At 57.6% G+C, this 14,581-nt stretch overlaps 1 protein-coding gene across 8 annotated transcripts in view; it reads right to left on the bottom strand.

Annotated features, from left to right (window-relative positions):
• Positions 1 to 1,393: 1,393 nt before the first annotated feature.
• PXN (paxillin) overlaps positions 1,394 to 14,581 on the bottom strand; it is a 45,013-nt gene continuing 31,825 nt past the window's right edge. For 2 of the 8 annotated variants that reach the window (XM_033408738.2, XM_033408741.2), the window contains exons 2-14: positions 13,241 to 13,467; positions 12,834 to 12,949; positions 12,298 to 12,434; positions 12,002 to 12,203; positions 11,031 to 11,166; positions 8,728 to 9,594; positions 6,739 to 7,560; positions 6,002 to 6,103; positions 5,573 to 5,743; positions 5,278 to 5,451; positions 4,636 to 4,717; positions 4,347 to 4,495; positions 1,394 to 3,569 (exon numbers count right to left, since the gene is read on the bottom strand). In XM_033408738.2, the coding sequence (XP_033264629.1) occupies positions 3,303 to 3,569; positions 4,347 to 4,495; positions 4,636 to 4,717; positions 5,278 to 5,451; positions 5,573 to 5,743; positions 6,002 to 6,103; positions 6,739 to 7,560; positions 8,728 to 9,594; positions 11,031 to 11,166; positions 12,002 to 12,203; positions 12,298 to 12,434; positions 12,834 to 12,949; positions 13,241 to 13,467 (3,452 nt within the window). In that variant the 3' untranslated portion in view covers positions 1,394 to 3,302. Of the gene's footprint in view, positions 3,570 to 4,346; positions 4,496 to 4,635; positions 4,718 to 5,277; positions 5,452 to 5,572; positions 5,744 to 6,001; positions 6,104 to 6,738; positions 7,561 to 8,727; positions 9,595 to 11,030; positions 11,167 to 12,001; positions 12,204 to 12,297; positions 12,435 to 12,833; positions 12,950 to 13,240; positions 13,468 to 13,726; positions 13,861 to 14,581 lie in introns of those variants that run through there. The other 6 variants (XM_049698617.1, XM_049698618.1, XM_033408740.2 and 3 more) reach the window with 6 other exon arrangements.

Genomic DNA, 14,581 nt, shown 5'->3' with positions numbered 1-14,581 from the left:
TGAGCTTAGATCCTAGGTCGGAAGTGGGGAGGGGTTCTCCTTATCTCCACCCTTTTCACTTGACCAAGTTAGAAACCTTGGTATGTTGTTTTCAAGCCTCCTGGTGCCTCTGATGATGAGCCTGTATAGAGAACTGCTGGAGTCCATTACTGCTAAGATCTCTTTTTAGTGACAATGTATTGATATAACTGCATGCTCAGCATTGTGCTAAGTACTTTGTGCACATTACCACTGTTAATCTTTGCAACAATCCCCCAGGGAGGTACAGTATTAGTATTTCACTTTTATTGATAAGAAAATTCACAGAGGTTAAATAATACACCCAAGTCCATCAGCTGATAAGTGGTGGCTTCAGAACCGAAATCTAGGAGCAAGTTGAAAGCCCATGGGCCTCACTATGCTATACAGTCCCTTCCAAACCTTAAGGCTGTTTCCCTCCAAATGCACTTTTCCAAGTATATACGTTTTCACATAGTAACTTCCCAAGGACATCCTGGCTCTAATGATATAAATATGTCTCTAATTATAGTACATCAATATAATGGAATACCATGAAGCCATTAAAAATGATGCACATATTTATTTATTGACATGGTTAAATACAAAGTATAATTGAGTGAAAAAACAAATTACAATGAAGTGTACTGTGTTCATTTATAGAAATAAATCCAACATGGGCTGGAAATATTATCTTTGGGTGAGGGGTGAAGGTGATTTTCACTTCTGAGCTTACTGTGAAAGGGTCAGGGTTCAGACTAGAAGTCAACAAGCAGCTTTTGGAGGACCATTCCAAACAACAGGAAAACTATGAAGTTACAAAGCTGTCCAGGAAGCTCTCAAGGGCCCAGGACTGGAGTTCTGGCTCTGACGAGAGCGAGGGAGCATGCAAATACAGACATGACCACCAGGGGGAAGTCGAGAACCATCCTCAACTGTAAGTGAAGCCACTTTCAACTGGAAGGTTTTACACCCGAGGTGTGGTGCCGGAACGTGGGAGTGGTGGTGTCTGGTCAATGTAGGAACACAGACAGAGACAAGCCCTGGGTTCACACCCTGTCTCTGTGCTCATTCACAGGATACCTTGTGCACGTCGGTTCTATCTGAACCTCTTTCCCCATCCATGAGTGTAAGGCCACCCCCAGGCCCATGTAAGGATGCCCTTGGCGAATCCATGGCAAATTGCAGTGGGCAGGGCCTGACCCATGCAGGAAGCCAGGAGGACCACAAGTGCCCTGTGGGACAGGGATCCCATCCCCAGGGCTTTGGCCTCAAGTAAGTGAACTTCAATGATTTACCCCCAAACTGTGGTCCTTGTGAGCCTGGGGAGGGTTTGGTATCTTTTCTGGGACTAAGCTGTTAATCCCAGACCACAGAGAAACGGCACTAGCACAGGTGAAAATAATGGCAAACTTTATTGGCATAAATCACAGGAATTGAAATGGGGAAAAGCCAGGTTATAAGTTTACAGAGAAAAAAAATTAAAATCAAATCATCAAATAACCATTGACCCAGAGGGTGGACCTCTGAAACCCCAGGTCCTCTAGGGGAGGGGTCACTGTAAACAGAGCAATAAGGCCTGTGGGTAGACGTGGAGACATCAGACCCGTGGCGGGGCCTGGCTGACCTCCCCAGACCCGGGCTGCTCTCAGCCCTGCCACCAAGGAGGGACCCTCTTCCCTCCCTGGGAAGCCTCCTTGAGAGGCTCAGCACACCCAGCCTCTGCTAGGAGGCTAGCGAAGTGGTCTGGCTCTTCCTCACTTTAGACCACACTGGGACCCCGTTCCACTAACCCAGAACCCCAGCCCTACCTATCTCATCCTTGGGGGAGAACACTCTGGGGGCTTCCTGTTGCTTCAGCGAGATCTTGTCCTTTTGCTGAGAATCCTAGCAGGCCCCCAGCCAACGACCTGGGCTCTTCTCCCCAGGACACCAGTCTCCAGGGAGGGCAGGAAATTTGGGGAAGGGATGCACCCAGTGGAATCAACAAGACTAATGGTCAAAATCAGACACCAGCTTTCCTGAGGAGGCAGAAGAGCCCCAGAGAAGCAGTGAGAAGGCCGAGAATGTTCTCTTTGTTGCCAGAAAGTTCACAGGGGAGTGGACACTCCTAATGGATTACTTAGGAAACAGCTCCCCCAAAGTGTACTTCCCCCTTCTCCTCCCTCAGGAACAGGACGGATGAGGTTCGGAATTCTAGGCCCCAAAGGGCAAGACACCCTTAAGGCCAGTTTCGGTGAAGAGCTTGCTGGCCTGGATAGTAAGGAAGGGGTTTCAAAATACAGCAGTTTATAAAAAACAGTCCTTGTGAGCTGTGAAGTTAAAGAAGGGCAGTCACAGAGCTGCTCCCAGTTCACCTGCTTGTGCTAAGAAAAAATAAAATACAAATTGCTTCACCCCCTCCAAGCCCTCAGTACAAGGCAAACCCCATATACCAGAGCCACCGTGGCATACACAGGACAGTGGCAGTGCACACGGGGGAAAGGTACAAAAGGAGACGTCTTTAAAATCTCTTCAAAATCATTTTTGTATAGAGAAGTAAAAGCAACTCAGACGATATGAATTCAAACCTCAGTGTAGAAATCTATCAAAGTTGGTACAGTGTCCAGGCACGGGGTGAAACCCCACCTCACACCATCCCCGGAGAAGGAGGAAGTGATTATAAAACATTATTGCTGGAGAGGCCATTCTCAGTAGAACCAGAGAAGTTACAGGGGTCGGAGGGCAGCTGCCCAGGCCTGGGGAGACTGGAAGGGCAGGAGGCGCACAAGGAATCTTCCGTGGCCCCTTGGACACTTCCGCCCTTGGATGGATGGATGGGTGGATGCTGGCATTGTCTGGAGGGAGCTGCTGTCCCCCCAATACTCTCAAAACAAGGATAATTAGGTTGTGGGGGGGGGATATGGATGAAAAGAGGCCCCCATGTGACCCTGCCTGCCCTCCCCACCCCCACCCCCAGCTCCACTGCCGAAATATGAGTGAGATGGCTCCAGTGTGGGGTGCTGGACTGGCCAGGCGGGTTCGTGGGGACACAGGTGGAGCCCTCCAGCCTCTGCCTCTGGGGAGGGTGAAGAGCTGGCAGCCTGGGGGGAGCTGCAGGAGGAGGAAGGAGGCCCAGAGGCTCTGGCAGGGGGTAAGAAAAGCAGGCGGGACCCCTCAGGACCCTCTTGCCATCCTGCACCAGCCAAGGACGTGGTTCCAGTTTCAGTCGGGTTTGCCCCTTCACCCCTAAGCGAGGCCTCTGGGTCACAGTAGCAGTTGGGAGCCTGGGCCGGGAAGCGGGGCAGAGGAAGGGATGAGTGTGCCTAGCAGAAGAGCTTGACGAAGCAGTTCTGACAGTAAGGCTTGTCGTTCTGCTCCTTGAAGGTGCCCTTGTTGAGCTGCTTGAGGCAGAAGGCACAGACAAAGTGCTCCGGGTGGAACTTCTTGGCCATGGCGGTGATGCAGCGGCCCGTGATGGGCTTCTGGCAGCCGGAGCACAGCGAGCCCCGCCGCTCGTGGTAGTGCACCTCACAGTAGGGCTGCCCGTCGTGCTCGAAGAAGCTGCCGTTGACAAATGGTGTGAAGCATTCCTGGAGACAGAAGAGGGGTGGGGCGGGGGGGGGCAGGGGGCTCAGGCTGGGGCTGGGGGCTGAGGCAGCTCCCAGGTGATGGGCAGGAGACAGTCAGGGTGATCACACTCGAAATGATTCTCCCTTGCTGAGCATCCTCTACGTGCCAAGTGTGGTGCTAAACGTTATTTAAGTCTCCCAATGACCTTGACTTGCCACTGCCTGAATTCAGGCATGGATCTTACGCCTGGGCACTTCAGCAGGTGGCTTAATGGTGTGCCCAGAAACCCTGGTGTCGAGAAAAGGGTTCCAGGGTCAAACTCTGCATCCTAGATTCCCATTTGGAGATCCAAAGGCACGCTTAGGTATTAAAGGCTCTGAGAAGTCTGGCAATGAACAGTTTCCCAAACTTATTTGATCAGGGGACACTTACTGGATCTCTAATAACATCTGGGGGACATTACCCCCCAGAATGCAGTCTGGAAACCATTTCCCATTTCCGCTGAGGCGGCTAAATGCTTGCATTATCTCATTTCACTCTCACACACCCTTCTCCCAAACATGACCCGTCTCAGGGCTGCTGCACAGGACCACCTTGCTCTTGGTTTCTGCCAGCCTCAGTACGAGCCCTGGCCCAGGACCTACTGGACTTGAAGGAGTGTACCCCCTGCCTTCTCACCTCATTAATACCCCCAAACAGGGCCTGTAAATCGGATTCAGAAAGCACAGTGAGGTAGGCCCTTCTCTCCCCACTGCCCGCTCTCGGCCCCCTCCAGAGGAGGGCTGGGGGCCCCTTACCCGACACACAAAGCACTCAGGATGCCACAGGGTGTTAAGGGCCGAGATGTAGTTCTCCAGGATGGCTCGGGCACAGCCGCCACACTTGGGGGCGAACATGTCAAAGTAATCCTTCCGGCAGTAGGCCTTGCCGTCTTTCTCGTGGAACCCTGAGGAGGGGGGGTGTGGGGGGCAGATGAGGCCTCCAGAGGAGGAGCCACCCTGACTCCAGCCTCAGCAAGGTCTCCCACCATGCCCCCGCCTCCCCAATGCTCCGGGTGACAGCGAGTGAGAAGGTACCGCTCAGTACCTTCAGGCCCAAAGAAGGCTCCACATTGGGCACAGAAGAAGTGCTCGGGGTGCCACGTCCGGTCAAGGGCTGTCACCACTTTCTGTGAAAGCAAAGTGTGGGACCAGAGCTGAGCGCTGCCCCACTGGACAGATCCCACAGTTGAGACCCACAGGCAAGGCCGTCCTTCCACCCTGCCCCCAGCCCCAGCAAAGGAAAGAGTATAACACTCCCAAGATGGGGGTCTCTCCCAACTGTGCTCTGAATACCACTGAGAATTCTGACTTATTGAAGAATGTGATATGTCAGGCACACTCTGTCTCCTTTAATCCTCATGTGCAGTTGAGATCATAGGTTCTATTGTGACTCCCATTTTATAAGGGAAGAAACTCAGGCTCAGAGAGGCTAGACGTTTCCCTAACATCACACAGCAGGAGAGTGAGGGAGCCCTCACTTCACTCCATTTACCTGGGCAGGGCTCCTAACCTCTGGGAGTCTCAGCAGAAGGGAATCGGGGATGAGAGGTAGCGCTGCTTAATGTGCATTAAGACGGGCCGTGCATCCGGCCTGAGTGTGAATCCCAGTTTCCAAGCTGTGTGAGCTCGGCCACGTAATGTGACCTCTCTGAGCCTCAGGTGGCACCACCTGCACCCAGGAACTCACATCCAGGATGGGCCCGTTGCAATAGTAGCAGCGTGGAGAGAAGAGGTTGTGATAGTCCTTTTCACAGTAGGGCTGTCCATCCCGCTCAAAGAAGTTCCGGGATCCGATCTCCTCCTGGCAGTGGGTGCAGACAAAGTGCTCTGGGTGCCACGTCTTCCCCATGGCGGTCACAACCTGAGGAGAGAGGCAGGATACGGTTCAGGACGCAGGTCTGCCACAAAGCACCCTCCCAGAGAAGCCAAGGTCCCGTGCCCACCTACCGCTCCCTCCCCTGCCCCACCCACCCCATCATCACCTGCCCCGCGATGGGTTTCTTGCAGGCCCCGCAGACCCCCTTGGCGACCGTGGCGACCCCCAGTTTGTTCAGGTCAGACTGCAGGCTCCCCAGCATGCTGTCAAGCTGGCTCCCAGGCTTTGGGGGCCCTCCCGGGGGAGAGCTGCTCCCTGTCTTCCCCTGGGCCATGAACTGTGGAGAGAGGGGAGAAGGCAGGTGAGGACATCTGGGCCTTGGGGGATGAGGTTCGCAGCACCAGGGGCTCTCCCCTCTCCTGGACAGATGGGCTGAAGGAGGCAGGAAGTGCAGCCCCTCCAGGGGCTTCAGAAGCCCTCAAGGTGGGAGTGGCATCTGCAAGACATTCTGGTGTCAGAGGGGCTCACGGTGGGCCTGACCGAGCCCTGGGAACACACGGCAAGCAGGACATTAAGCCCCAGCCTTGGCACTGACCCCTCCCTCGTCCTGCCCTTCAGGGCTGCTCTGGCTGCCGTTCGGAGGCCAGCCGGCCGCCCAGCACAGCTCTCCGTCCGCTCTTTGTTCCAGGCCCTGGATCTTAGACAGGGGAGGAAACAAGAATAAGAATTTCTTTTTTCTTAATTAAGGAAGAAAGGAGACCTTGTCATCGGACCATTTCACAAAAAGGACTTTAGGATGAAATGTAAGGATGGTTTTTTTTTCCCCTACTAGCAGTACCAACATCAGGAGAAAAAGTCTAGAGAAAAACAACCACGAGAGAGAGGCCCAGGGAGAGATGAAGAGGGAGAGAGAGGTAAGCCAACCAAAAGGTGCAGGACTTAGGGAGGGGAGGTGATGGGGCCGGAGAGCAAGGAGGCCTCGCCAGGTACTGGGTCTGGGGCTGAAGCGGGGGGATAGGTTTTGCTTTTCCTTCTGGGAATGGCTTCCTCAGATGGAGCCTGGGGCAGGACCGAGGGGCGGCAGGAAGGGGCAGGCAGAGGGGAGGCCCCACGGGGAAGAAAGAGGGCGGCTGATGTCTCGGGGGTGAGAGCGTGGACATCAGGTTAAGCGAGGGTCCAGGGTCAAGGCCAGGTCTCAGGAAGGACCATGGTACCATGCAGGGCTTGTGGATGGAGGAACAGAGGGGATGTGTATGTGTGCAGAGTGGGAATACCACTCGAGCATAAGGACAGGGACAGGTAGGGCTGGTGTCAGGGCCCCGGGAGGCCTGCCTGCATCGGGGGGAAGAGTGGGTCCTCGTCGGTCTGGCAGCCCATGGACCTCACAGAGTCGGGCGCAGGAGTGGGCGGGGTGGGGCCCTGCACACCGTCTTCCCGTGGCCCCGCCCCAGCACTCTGGACGCCGGGGGGACCTCGAGGAAGAGCCGAGGGCCCCAGGGTGGAGGAGGTGGGCGGGCTGGGCCGGGGAGAAGAGCTGCTGGCTGAGGCGTCTTTGCGATGCTGGAGCAAAGGGCTGGGAGGAGAAGGAGAAGGCAGAACAGAGAAGGTTCTTCTCAGGGGAATGGGAGAGCCAGGAGGGAAGACAACCTGGGAGGAAGAAGAGAGGGAGAGAGATGAAGGCAACGGTGGAGGAAACATCAGCTCAGCAAGTAGGGGCTCCCTGGGGCCCTCCCACTCTGACACCAAGAGTGAGGCTGGCCTCACAAGGCCACGGGATGCAGAACCCCCCCGCCACATGCCAAACTTCCCCTCTGGCCGCTGCTGGGGAAGAACTGGAGGACCTCCGCCCTGGCCCAGCCCTGGGCAGCTACTCACTACCTTCTCTACCAGCTGCCCCCTAGCCCGCCTCCCACACGGCTGCACAGTGATGACGACGCCCTCGGTCAGCCAGTCCTGGGCAGAGGCCCCCGCGGCCCCCTCGGCCTCCTCCACCTCCGGCTGGATGCCCAGCCGACCCTGCAGCTCCGCGATGAGCCGCTCCTGGGACGGGGTCCTGCTCAGGGTGGCGGGGTCCAGCCGGCGACGAGGGGAGGGCTCCCGGGACATGGGGTGAGCGTGGCTGGTCTCCCGGCTCCTTCTGATCATGGAGCGGATCTGGGGAGGGGGGGGAGGGAAGCTGTCACAGGCCACTCTGGGCTCAGCAGATGCTGCTCAGTCCACACTCGAGAGCCCCCAGGAGGGGTGGGCAGGACCAAACCACCAGAGAAGAGCCAAGCTGAGCTAGGGTGGAGGCAGGGGGCAGAGCAGACACCCTCCAAGTCAGCCCTGACCTTGGGTAAGACACTTCACTTCCAGGGCCTCAGCTTCTCCATCCTTGAAATGGGGTAACAGTATTTTCTCAGCTGCCTTACAGGGTTATTACAAGAATTATTTGAAAGAATGTAAGTGGACATTCTTGAAAGGGCATAAGAATTTCCCTTCTTCCCTCCCTCCCTTCCTAATTTGTGGTAGAAAAAATGTGGTCTTTCCTTACAGTAAATCCTTCAACCAGGTTTTTTTTTTCCTTGTTTACATTATAACCTACTTGTTTCTAGCACTTTGGTTATTATTATTTATTTTTGGCCGCGCTGTGTGTCATGCGGTATCTTAGTTTCCTGACCAGGGATCAAACCCGTGCCCCCTGCACTGGGAGCGTGCAGTCTTAACCACTGGACTGCCAGGGAAGTCCTGGTTTGGTTATATTTGTTGTTGTTTTATTTTACTTTGTTTTTGAAAAGGGCCTAACATTTTAATCAAGAAGCGAATAATAACCGTTAACGTCAGCCACGGCTTATTGGGGACCGTGTGCTATGTTCTTTCTAAGCACCTTCCAGGCATTACTTCATTTAATCCTCTGGACAGCTCTGGGGGAAATGGTCTATTACCCTCATTTTAAAGAAGAAAACTGAGGCTGGTGCGGGCGTTGCCCAAGGTCACCCAGGGAGCAAGTGTTGGAGGCGTCGTTTGTATTCAGTTCTATCTGGTTCCCAAGCCCATGCTTTTCACCATTCTACACACATCCCATCAGGATGTCAGGGGAAGCTCATCTGAAGGAAAAAGCCTTAATCAAGCAAGAGGCAGGGTGACACTAAGAGAAATTCCAGGGCCCAGGGAGCTCCGCTGGCCCCACAGAGCCCACTGCCCAGGGCTGGTTGTCAGGGTCTCAGGCCATGGCATCTCGGAATCGGCTGCCCAAGCAAACATGCGCAGAGTGGGAGGCTGCATGCAATTAGCCAGGCGTGGTCCACGTGGGGGCCATGCCTAGCAGCCGTGCGAGCTCACGCCTGCCTGGCCAGAGGTGGAAATCCTCTCCGTGGTGTTGGGTGTGTCCATGACCACAGCCTGTGGAAGTTCTGGCCGTTCCCTCCTGGCCTCTGCAGCGGCTTCGGTGGTGCCCTCTGGCCTCCTGGGGGTCTCGGGTCTCTGGGCTGGCCTGACCAGGCTGCCCCCCGTGGCCGTCTCTCCACCTAACTGCTCCTCAACTGGGGCATGGCATCTGCTCTCTGGCTCCCCTGGCTCTGGCCTTGCCCTCTCCTTCTGCTGTCCACGTGCCTTCGTGAGACTCCAGGTATCCGGTAAGATAGCCTGACGGTCCACGGCCATGGCGGCTGGCTCGATTACTTCCTGGAAGCTGGGCGTAGCTCCCCGGGGGCACTCAGGCCTAAGCGCCTCCAGAGCCCACGGCCACTCCCATGTGGCAGCCACAGCCTCTCCTGGGCACAAAGGGTTGGCTGACAGCACTTGGGGTTCCCCAGCCTCCTGGGAACCTGTGCACCCAGCGTGGGGTAGCGTGTGGCCGGGAGGCACCCTGGAGAGCTCACTCACCAGGCTCGCGTTTGGTGGGTCCCTCCAAACACGAGCCTGGCTCTCTGCACCCGGTGGCCCCAGAGAACTCTCCGTGGAGGGAGACCTTGAGTTGGGGGTGTCAGGCATCTCCCCAAGGCCAGTCAAATCAAGCCAGCTGGGGGTCACATTGTCCTCAGGGCAGAGGACCTCCAGGGTGTGGCCGTGGCCTCGAGGGGAGGGTTTCCTAGGGGGTGGCAGGAATACATAGGGCCCAGGAGGAGGAGGAGAAAGTATGTGGTGTGGGGATGGAGCTGAGCTGGGCAGCAGCCTTGGGGAGCTCAAGGCCACAGCAGAGGAGCTGGTCTAGAGGAGAAAGACAAAAGACAGAGGGGAGAGGAGAGAGAGTTGGGAGAGATGAGGAAGGAAGCCCACTGCAAGGGGCAGGCTGGGCCTCAGGGCTCTGAGAGTCCCCGTCTACACTGACAAGACCATCTACACTGACAAGACCGTCTACACTGACAAGACCAAGGTGGTGGCGAAGCTGAGGCATAAGGACTGGCCCTGGAAGAAGACCCAGCCCCCAGAAAGGTTTTCCTGGGCTTCATATCCCTGGCTCCCATCAAACCCAGGCAGCAGAAAGCAGCCTCTGAGCCATGCCTGTTGGGCACTGACCCCGCCAACCCCAAGTACAGACGAGGGAGAAAAAGCTAAGGTGAGGTGGGTCTCGGGGAGATCAGCCCAGGCACCAATCAAGGGACAGACAGCCACAGGCAGCTCTCAGCTCTGTCTCTCCCAGACAATCCCAGCTCTCCTACATCCCCCGAGACCTTGCTCCAGGGGCACAGTGAGAACCAGCGCAGCTTCTCAAGGGATCTCAGAAAAGCAGCACAGCCTAAAGGGTGCTGGGGCAGGGCTCCCTCGGGCCAACTCCTGAGTCCAGTGTACTTGCTCCTGACGGTGGCCACTCAGAACCACTGGCACATGAGGGCCACAAGCCCAGGCCGCACCCATCCCCCCCGCCCCGTGAAACCCCAGCCGAAGGGAGGCTTGGAGGCACCAATGGGGCCAAGAGCCGGCTCCCCTCCTCCGATTCCCTAAGTCATGCCCCCGTGGAAGGGTGGAGTCAGCAACTGTTGGCGAGTTCAGTCACCATCAGTCCCCATCAAAGCACTGCATCCTCTAAATAAAACATCTCGGGTCTGGCAGGCCCGGGGAGGAGATGGGGCGCCTCATGCAGGACTGGCCCAGTAGCCTGACGGGTGAGGCTTCCCAGAGAGAACTTGTGGGGACTCAGAGGCCCGTGGAGGATGGAAGGCGGATGGCGAAAGAGGCCTGTGGATTCAGGAGCCAGAGGCAGAAAGAAAGGATGTGTTGAGGACAGCCAGCCAGCGTGGGAGATGGGGCTCCAGGGCAAATGACCTCTCAGAATAGGATCCCACAAGGCCCAGCAGAGCACCCCCTCCCCTACCAAGAGCAGCCATCGACACAGGGTCCTTTGTCCCAGCCTCCTGATCCCTCGCCTGGGTGGCTGGGAGCTGAGAGCACCCAGGGAGGAAGGAATGTCCTGCTGAGCACGTCCTGCCTTCACAGGCTGAGAGGCAGCTCAGTCCCCACGTGGCCAGCCTGGCCCTCCCTCCCCCATATCCTGGCAAGGCCAGGGCACCGCCTGCGGGGTCCCAGGCTCAGGGCGAGGCACCCAAACACACAGGGGCCAAGTTCAAGCTACTCATGCTGAGGTACAGGAGGGGAAGGATGGGGGTTCTGAGGGGCCAGGGCAGGGAAGAGGGACCTCAGGGCACCTTAAAATCCGACAGCGAGGCCATCAGCTCATCCAGCTCCCTGGTGGCAGAAGAGGCGGAGATGCGTGTCTGCTGCTGGCTGGAGGTGACTCGCTGGGGGCTGCTCATCTCGCCCTGGTTCACAGTGATGGCGGGGCTGTACGCAGGCATGGCATCAGCGGGGACCCCAGAGGCCAGCCCGTGCACCCCCAGCATGTCCCTCCCCTCCCCAGGGGATCAACAACTCAGCTCTGACACTGGGGTCCTGCCACTCCCAACCCCAGGGAAGCCCACCAGCTCCCAGTCTCTCCTGGGAACCCATTGTTGGGAGGGGCTGCTGTCAGCCAGCAAGACAGAGCACTGAGGTGAGCTGATGGCAGAGAGGCAAGGTCAGCTCAAACGGCACTTCTTTCCAAGAAGACCAAGTCCAAGCCTGCCCGTTCAACAAGCCCCAGCATCCTGTGTATCCTCCACAACACTGCACGTACATGTGAAGTTGTTCCAACAACACAGTAACACCAAGGAGAGCTAAGACTCGGTAGACACTTACCATGGGTCCTGTGTGCACGTGCTTTATGTGTGTTATTGGGTCTCACCCCTACTGAGGTAGGTGGTCTTATTCCCCTTATCCCATTTCCCCTTATCCCATTCTACAGATGGGAAAACAAAGGCTTGAGAGACAACACTTAGTAAGTGCACAGCCAAGATGTGAACCCTACTGTGTGGCTCCAAAGCCTGTGCTGACAGCTGCTGGGCTATGGGTGCCCTCAGCGTGCACAGTGTCTGTCCTTCCTGATGGATAGTGGCTCGTTGAAGGCAGGCATGGTGTCTGCGTGACTCGTCACCATCCCCCAAGGCCTGGTGCAGGGCCTGGCAAACAACAGGCACTTCAGAGGGAACGGGTGACACTGGGGATGAGACGGCAGACCCTGGAGCATGGGACGGGCTGGGCGAGACCTTCCCCTGCCTGGGAGGGCCCAGTGGAGACTCACACGGGGCTGGGCACGGAGCTCTCCAGCTCATCCAAGAGACTCTCCACGCTGGGCCGCACGTCCTCCAGGCCCCGGCCTCCGTTCCGCTTGGGCTTCTCTTTGGTCAGTGGCCCAGCTTTGCCCCCCAACGGGCTGTTATTCTCCGGGATGCCGTAGTGGGGGCTCAGAGCCCCAGGCAGTGGGGGGCTTGAGTTGGCCTCATCTTGGGATAAGGGAAGAGAAAAGGTGCTCAGCCCTGAGCCCTGCAGGGATCCAGAGGCCAGCAGGTGGGCCTGGTGGGCCTGCCCTAGTCCTACCTGCAGGGTAGCCTGGGGGGTTATGCTGCACGGCGTTCAGCTCCAGCAGCAGGCGGTCGAGTTCAGAAAGGTTGCTGCCCAAGGAGGAGCTCATGACGGTGGGTGAAGGCTCGGCCGACTTCTGCTTGTTGGGGAAGCTTTGAGAGGCAAAGGGAAGACCTTGGTGAGAGACGCTCCCCAGCTCTGGTGGCCCCCAAATCCTCAAGGAGAATAAGGCAGAGGGGATACAGCGTCTCCACCGGCCAGAGGACGGAGAGCGGGGAAGTGATGTGGCAAGAAGAGGGGAGGAAGGAAGTCTTGCTTCAGTTCTTGAACCTTCCTCAACGCAGGGCAATGTGAGAGCCAGCCCAGCTGCTGCACGGTGATGGCAGATAAGGCCACCGGGCCAGGTGAGAGGCCTTCTGCCGTCTAACCCAGTGACCCTTGAGGCAGAATCCCCCTCCCATCCAGCGCTGTGCCGTGCCTGTCCCTGGCCTCAGTGGCCTCTGCCCGTCAATGCGCAGGATTCCCAAGCAGGGGGAGGAGTTGGGCAGTACCTGTACACGTGCTCTTCCTCGCCAGCTCGGGGACACGGAAGGCCGACGCCGTCCTGGGGGTTGGAGGCACTGGAAGTTTTAGCACTGGAGCCGTACACGGGGGACGGGGATGGAGGCTGCAGGAAGGACAGTGCTCAGAGCCTCCCCGGGGAGGAAAAGGAACAGCCCGAGTCACCCCCGGAAGGCTCCTGCTCACAGCCAGTCTCACCAGGGAGTTTCCACACTCTGACCAGGAGACAGGTGATTAACACTTGGTCACTGCCCCCTCACGTGGCGGCGGCGGGTGGGGAGAGCCAGACGCTTCCCGCCTCTTCTCCCTACTTCCCTGATCGCTGGCTCCCCGAGCCACTGCCAGACAAGCTCCTTGTGCCCTGAAGCTGACTTCCGAGGCCCTGTCCCCACCTTACCTGCTGGTGGATGAATCGGGAGGTGCTGGGCTGCCACTGGTCTAAGGGGTCAAGGACCGTGCCATTGAGGGCCTCGCTGGACGGGGGTGGAGGGACAGGGGGTGGCACGGCAATCTCCTGGTATGTGTGGTTTCCTGTTGGGTACGAGTAGGGGGTCTCCTCAGACAAGAACACAGGCCGTTTGGAGATGTGGGAGGTCGTGGACTCCAAGTCTGCCAGCAGGGCGTCTGCAGAGAGAAGGCGTGGGGAGCGGGTAAGAAAATGGATCCTGGGGACGAAGTCTCAAGTGGCAGCGCCCTCCCTGCCTACACCCAAGAGTTAATGACTTCTGAGCACCTGCCCCGCCCATGGGAGAAATGACTAGCCTCAGGTCAGGAAGGTACCAGCCCAGACCAGCCTGGCTAAGAACAGCTCCCAAAGCTCTTCTCCCCAGCCACGAAGAAGGTGCTCTGGAGGTTCCTGGGGCCGCCCTGAGGGCTCTCCTACCTCTGGGAGCCGGGCATCTGCGTTCCCTTCCAACAGGGCTGTGCAGCTGGCTGGCTGGCCAGCCGGGAGTCAGAAGTACCTGCCTGGAACCCGCACTCTGACTCCGCAGGGCAAGGCGGAGAGAATGGGTGGGAGTGGCCCCACGTCACGGGGAGGGGCCTGGGCACTGCCAGGTCCCACTTAATTTCCAAGAGCTTAAGCCCGCTCAGCCCCCAGCCTGGAGGGGCCCCTGGCGTGGTACCCGCCCTCCTGACCAGGTAGAAGTCGAACCTCAGGCTCCAAGCTCCTCCTGAGAGCCTCGGGGCTGCTGTGAGAAGTGTGAGGGACAAGGCTGGTGCAGCGTTCCCGCCCCCACCCCCCGCCCCCGTCAGCAGAGAGGGGCAGGACTGCTCTGTAGGCTGTTTCTGCGGAAGCCTGGCAAGCAGCCTGGCCCCAGAGGCTCCAGGGCCCCACTATTCTGCTTTTAACAGCAGCAAGGGAGCCGAATCAGCCCTCAAGTGCAAGCTTCCATTACCCTGGCACTAGGCAGCCCACAGGGGGCCCTGCATCTCCCCAGTCCCCAGACAAGAAGGGTATAGCTGGAGGGGTGGGGGCAGGAGCTGCTGATCCTGCCCTCCTGGGACCCTCAACAGCCCCACAGCCTGGCCCCACATGCCATGCCCTCGTTCCTGCTGTGTCACCAACTAGTTCACTCTCCCCCCACTGCTGGCCTGCTGCAGTGGGGGAACTCGGTCCCTGGCCCTTGTGATAATAATCACCAGAAAGCAATGGCTGGATCATGGCCGTTTACTAGTAACAGGCACTGTGTTGGGCACGTTGCATACGTGGTCTCAGTTAATCCTCCTAATACCCCAT

Source organism: Orcinus orca, chromosome 15, assembly GCF_937001465.1.
Source record: "Orcinus orca chromosome 15, mOrcOrc1.1, whole genome shotgun sequence".
NCBI lineage: Eukaryota > Metazoa > Chordata > Mammalia > Artiodactyla > Delphinidae > Orcinus > Orcinus orca.
Note: the sequence above shows the minus strand (reverse complement) of the source record. Positions and strands in the feature narration are given on the sequence as shown.